Genomic DNA, 6,251 nt, shown 5'->3' with positions numbered 1-6,251 from the left:
AACCAATGTGCCAGGATCTGGACATTAAAAATGTATCTTATCTTATCTTATATTATCTTACTTAGAGGTTGACCTGTAATGACCCTCCATCTTTCACGGTCCCGAGCTGCCGTAGCACATTCTGCCATACCCAGGCCAGTTCAAGCTTTTATGCTGTTCATCCATGTTACTCTTTGTTTACCCCCCCCCCCCCCTCGGGGCGGTGCTACTGACTGACTGAAGTGTATTTAGGCCATCCCAAAGGAGGGACATTTCTCTTTCTAATGCTCAGCAGAATGGTAAATAAGATGATCCAACAATGTCATGCTCATAACTGTGCCTGAACTACGACAGGGAAGTGCTGCTTTTTCTTTCCTAATCCTTACTATTGTCATTTTTCTCTACTTCTTTTGTATGTTTGTCACACTCTTTCCGGGGTGCCTTGATAGTCGAAGCAGACTTTGTGCTGTTGAAGCTTGAGAGGTGAGCAGAATAAGTCTGATTCCCTGTAAGGACTTCTCTTTTGACATCCACCCCTTAGCGCTCATATGTGACTTTATGCAGTTGTGAGCGCCGTAAAACCTCTACTAAAACTAAACTAAACTCTTTGTTTCTCCCTGGCTCTCCTGCCCCACTTCCTTCCTTCAGGCACCTTTTCACAATGGTCTCGAGTCAATTAAGTTGGCATGATGGCAGCTGCAAAACTTGATGATTAATTCTGTCGGTCGAAAAAAACTGTATGCAGTCTATATTTATAGATATTTTTTTGGTCTAATTTTGTTGTTGAGGGCTGTTTTTGTGCCACTGTTCCCCCTTCTCGTCACTTGAAATTGTTGTTGTTGTTATTGTGGTGATTGTCGTTGCTGCTGCTCTTGTTGTTGCTGTTGCTTTCATTATTGTATTGCTGCTGCTGTTATTGTAGCTGTTGCTATTGTTGTTATTGTTGTCATATGACAGCAAGACTTTTGAGAAAAACAGAGTCTGTAATGTAGAGACAGCAAGAAAAGCAAGAAAATCAAGACAGACAAATTCTTACATTGACATTGGCTAATTAACAGATAGCAAGCGCTCTGCTCCTGTAACATTTCTTCTTTATAAAAAAGAAAATAGCACTTGAATGTCACAAGTGAACCATAGGAAGGGTTAGCCAACTTACCATATGTCAAGACAGATAAGCACATCACTCCAGGAAAGGGGAAGGCGTCGCTATCTGCGGCCAGCTGTGGCATATGGGATCATTACAAGTTGCTTGCTATTATGTCCTTTACTTCACTCTCTTTATCATCTATAACTTCTCTTCCTCCGTGGATGTTAAAGGTCGTCGTCAGTTCATGATAAACGAACTACAGGCATTATCATCATTAATATTATTGCAGTTTCTGTTGCTGTTGTTGTTGTTGTTGTTTGTTTTTGTTGTTGTTGTGATGATGATGTTGTTTTCATGTCACTCTTGTTGTTGTTGTTGTTGTTGTTGTTGTTGTTGTTGTTGTTGTTGTTGTTGTTGTTGTTGTTGTTGTTGTTGATGAGGATGATGTTGTTGCTGCTGCTGCTGTTGTAGTTGTTTTTTTGTTGCTGCTGTTGTCCTCATTGTTATTGTTGTTGTTCTGTTGTTTTCGTTACCTCTCTTGTAGTTGTTATTGTTTTACTACAAGAAAACTCATTAACTAGAAACATGTCATGACTGTATTCCCAGGCGTCCACAGCGATAATGCTGACGTCGTAGAAGAAGTGAGCCAACAAAATGGCGGCGGCACCAGGGATCATTGTTACGCTTTCGACGTCCGGCCAGAAGATTTGGTTTCTCTCCCGGGCACGCCTGCAGGCGCTACAGCACCGGAGGAACGATGGTGAGCCAGTGAGCAAAAAAAACATAAAAAATTATACATGTTTAATTCCTCTATCAATGGTGGTTAGAGGCCGCCAGACGGTAACTCTCCAATAAATAAATAAATACATAAATAAATAAATAAATAGATAAATAAATAAATAAATAAATAAATAAATAAATAGATCCATAGATCGATCGATAGATCGATAGATAGATCAATAGATAGATAGATCGATAAATAGGTCGATCGATAGACAGACAGACAGACAGACAGACAGACAGACAGACAGACAGACAGATAGACAGACAGACAGACAGACAGACAGACAGACGGACATAGATAGATAGATAGATAGATAGATAGATAGATAGATAGATAGATAGATAGATAGATAGATAGATAGATAGATAGATAGATAAAATAAAGCTAAGGTAGACAAAACAAAACAGTGCACTTGGAGGAGTTCTGGTAAGTTTAGTCCATAGAAGACCAGTTGTGGAGAAAAAAAAATTCGACAAATTTCAAGAAATACATGTAATTATTTTCTCTCATCCTAGGCTAGTGCCTTTGAAATGACTCCGGGTTTTTTTTCTCAACACAGTTAGGTCATATAAGTACCAAAGATTAGGTGTGTTTCAAGAGAGTAACAAACGCAAAAGGATGAGAGACAAGAACGACAGATGTTTGAAATGAAAGAAGGAGCGAACCAAACCACACCAGCGCACCCGCCAACCATCTACGGGATCACTTCGTTGGTGTCGGTCTACTTGGCGGTCTAACGAGATGTTTCTGTGTGAAATGACGGTCGACCACAGGACCAGTTTGACAATAAAATGTACCACTTGACGATCTACTTCAATCTACTACAGTCTTCATTCCACAATTTCAACCCAAACCTAAACGGGCGTCGAGATAGGGTTATGATTTGCTTTAAGTAGTAGACTGGCAGACCGCCTAGTGGAGCAACTGTCGGACTGGTCCGGTGGAAGACTGACAAGTAGAACAGAAACATCACGGTAGACAGTCAACTGGGATTGCGTTGGTATCCTAATGGTTAGGCTACCGGACCTGCTATTTTTGAGATTGGTGGTTCGGGGATTCGAGCCTCTACTCGGTTCGACGTTGTGTTTTTGGGAAAGGCAATTTTCATGAATTTCCTATTTTTACTCGGTCCTTTTGGAGATGGACTTTTAACTCGGATGCCCAGCCTCTTAAGTGACCAAAATAATGTTGATAAGGGCGTTAAGCCCTCACCAGTTCTCATTTCACAGTCAAGTGGACCTGCACCACTTAGTCCGTTACATAGGATGTTAATTAAATTTACTTACTTTTACTTTTTTCCTCCTCTGTTGCCGTTAAGCGTCCGAGGGAAGATGCATTTTTCTACGGTAAACAGCTCTGCAGCTCTTTCAATTGGGTTATTATAATTTTTCAGGGTTTCCTCGACTCCTTCCATCCCTCTTTTGCGTAGTCTACCTCTTCCTTTATAGCCTGAGTACTTGGTGTTATAAGATCTCGAGTTCATTTAAACACTTTCACCAAATGAACAACAATGTTGTCCTGTTCTCTGTGGTCGCCAGGCCGGTTCCTGAAGATTTGACCCTTAGACAGCTTGACCCGGATACAGACACAGCCAGGGCGGTCGAGGTCTGGCACCGGAAACGACGTCACGCGACGCAGTTCGTGAATCGAATCCTAAAACATGTCCCGTCACTAGGGCTGTTTACTAAGTGAGTAGAGTAATGTAGAAACAAACGCCATCAATTTGATTATTTACTTTACTTTACTTTTACTTTTCCTCTCCTTTTAAATTGTTAGATGTCGAGGGGAGGTGCAATTTTCGATTAAAGGCTGGGTGAGTGTCTTTTGTTGTTGTTGATATGTTATTCTTTTGGAGGACATATATAAAGCCATCCAGCCAAGTTTTACTTGGTCTGCCTCTGACATTGTATCCTGACTTTTCTGAATTGTGAGTTCGTGCAGGTGGTTGATTTGGTGACACACCCATCAGATGACCGAACCACTTGATTCTTTGATGTACTATGATGTTCCATAACTGGTTTCATCCCTGTTAAAGTTTTGACAGTTTTGTCCCTTATGTAGTCTTCCCTTGTGAGAGGCAGTTGATTTGCTAATGTATTTTACAAGCTCGTGCTTGCGTCTGAATGATCAATTTAATGTAAGTTAGATCCCTTCACACGGCGAGAACGTTTGATTAACTCTTACAAAAGTCGGCACGTCCACCAAAAAGATGCTTCATTGTTGATGTTACTACATTTTTTTTCTTTCTCTCGTTTCCCTCATTTTTAAAAATAGATAATATCTGCTCGCTGTATTACAACTGCGTCCTCATACATCAAATATTCCTTCTTTCCTGAACATTTTGGTGAGTAATACAAACTCTACTTTGAAACATATTTATTAATAATCTCTGATGAAAATGCTAATGTGTGCCTTTAAAAACATTTAACTTGCTTCGACAAAACAGAAAATAGGCATACACTTTGTAAGACTTGAACCGCATCATTTCTCTGTGAAGACGTATATTATGGTTCTATATTAATAATAATAATAATAATAATAATAATAATAATAATAATAATAATAATAAATTATTGCGCCTGACGTTATATAGTATCACCCTTTAACATAATTAAACAAATCGTATTTCTCCTTTACAACAATGTACTAACTTTACGTGTTGCGTCATTACTCTCTATACATCAATTGTGTTTTTATCAAAACACAGTCCACAGATTTTGTCTCCATACATCAATACATGTAGTATTTTATCCGAACACAAACACGATACATCAACGAGTTTTTATTTGAACCATAAGTTTTAATCAGAATAATAATATCCTAGACTAGGTACTGCCATAGCTGCCACTCTTTTCTTTTTGTAATTATAGGGCAAAACACCAGTTTCAGCACAGTCAAGCGTACAAGCAACCTTTTCACCCTTGCCCTTTATTTGGTTCCAAATAGAGTCAAATGATTAACAGACTTCAACAAAAGTTAAGGGCCACCTTGACAGACAAACATGATTTTTTTTAATCCGAAAAAAAGACAGCAAGGAATATTTCAAAATTTTTAGCTCTGAAAGCGTTAATGGGTTACCAATGCGTACTGTAATGCTTCCTAAAGGGGCAATACCAACACGTGCTGCACGGAAATCCCTGGGGAATTTTAGCCAAATTTGCCTCTTTTTTATCGACTTGTGTGCGACACCACGGGCATTCCTCAGTTAAAATTTCTTGTGCACGTCATAAACAGACGTACGGTTTCGAACTGTGCTCACTTAGGTGGCAATATAAGCCGCCGTTTGCGCAAAATCCAGTATCGCATCAACATGCCACCAAGACGAGAGCTGAGACTTTGATCGTGCCCGAGCTATGGCATGGCTACAAGATGACGTTACCATTGTGACCGTAGATTTAAACCCAAAAAAAATGAAGTTACATTTTAGGGATGTTTTCCTGTCATACCTCCTTGCTATAAGGCTTTATCTGAAAGGTCATAGTTACCGAGATAGGCTTATAAACCAGCCCCCCTCCTTAAAATACAACTTTACGATATTAAAACAGATGATAAAAATCATGTTGCTGCACTTTTTCAGAGGGGGTCGCCTTGTAGCTATGGAATACGGAACCCACTGGGGCACTATGGGAACTCTACACGTCGATGACGACTACAGGGGGCGGGGCCTGGCCAAAATCCTGACGTGCCGATTGGCTCACAAGTTCTATGAGGAAGGTCTTCCTGCCATCGTGAACATAATCAGCACCAATGCCGTATCCAAAACTCTGCATACAAAGCTGGGCTTTAGGCCGTTTGCAAAGCTAGACTGGTACATGCATGGTGATATAGCTGAATACAAAAAGGAGGTTTAGCGAATCAGACTTTTAGAGTTTTATTTGTTAATCCTTTTGGCTGATTGTATATTAGAGATCCGGTGTCTGTGGTGCAGCAGTGAGACTTTCCCCCACTTCTTATGGAGAAAACCTGAGTTCAATTCTCGAGTGGGGAAGTTTGATCCGAGTATTACCATCTCTCTGATGGAATGACGCCTCCAACTCAACCAGGGTTGATCGTTACAGGCGGCAGGATCGAAACAGCCCGCCTCCGAACAGATCAAAATTTTCTTTTATTCTCTCTTTTCATTTTTGGTATTTTTTATATTGTCATGCCATAATATTAAGTATTGCAAAATCCTATGTATATGTAATACATGTAGTAATGACAACAGTCACTCAATGTACGTGTGTATGTTTGTGTGTGTGTGTGTGTGTGTGTGTGTGCGCGCGCGTGCGTGCGTGTGTGTGTTAATGAAGGGTGTCTTGCCTTGAAACATCCAGGCGTATTGTTCCTGTGTTAATGCTACTCTTCTACCTCTCTCTCTCTCTCTCTCTCTCTCTCTCTCTCTCTCTCTCTCTCTCTCTC

At 40.3% G+C, this 6,251-nt stretch overlaps 1 protein-coding gene across 1 annotated transcript in view; it reads left to right on the top strand.

Annotated features, from left to right (window-relative positions):
* LOC101862400 overlaps positions 1-6,060 on the top strand; it is a gene marked incomplete in the record, with an annotated part of 11,515 nt that extends 5,455 nt beyond the window's left edge. The window contains 3 exon segments of the mRNA XM_035968461.1: positions 1,673-1,826; positions 3,389-3,538; positions 5,428-6,060. Of these exon segments, the coding sequence (XP_035824354.1) occupies positions 1,673-1,826; positions 3,389-3,538; positions 5,428-5,701 (578 nt within the window).
* Between the last annotated feature and the right edge of the window lie 191 nt (positions 6,061-6,251).

Source organism: Aplysia californica, unplaced genomic scaffold (assembly GCF_000002075.1).
Source record: "Aplysia californica isolate F4 #8 unplaced genomic scaffold, AplCal3.0 scaffold00061, whole genome shotgun sequence".
Classification (NCBI taxonomy): domain Eukaryota; kingdom Metazoa; phylum Mollusca; class Gastropoda; order Aplysiida; family Aplysiidae; genus Aplysia; species Aplysia californica.
Note: the sequence above shows the minus strand (reverse complement) of the source record. Positions and strands in the feature narration are given on the sequence as shown.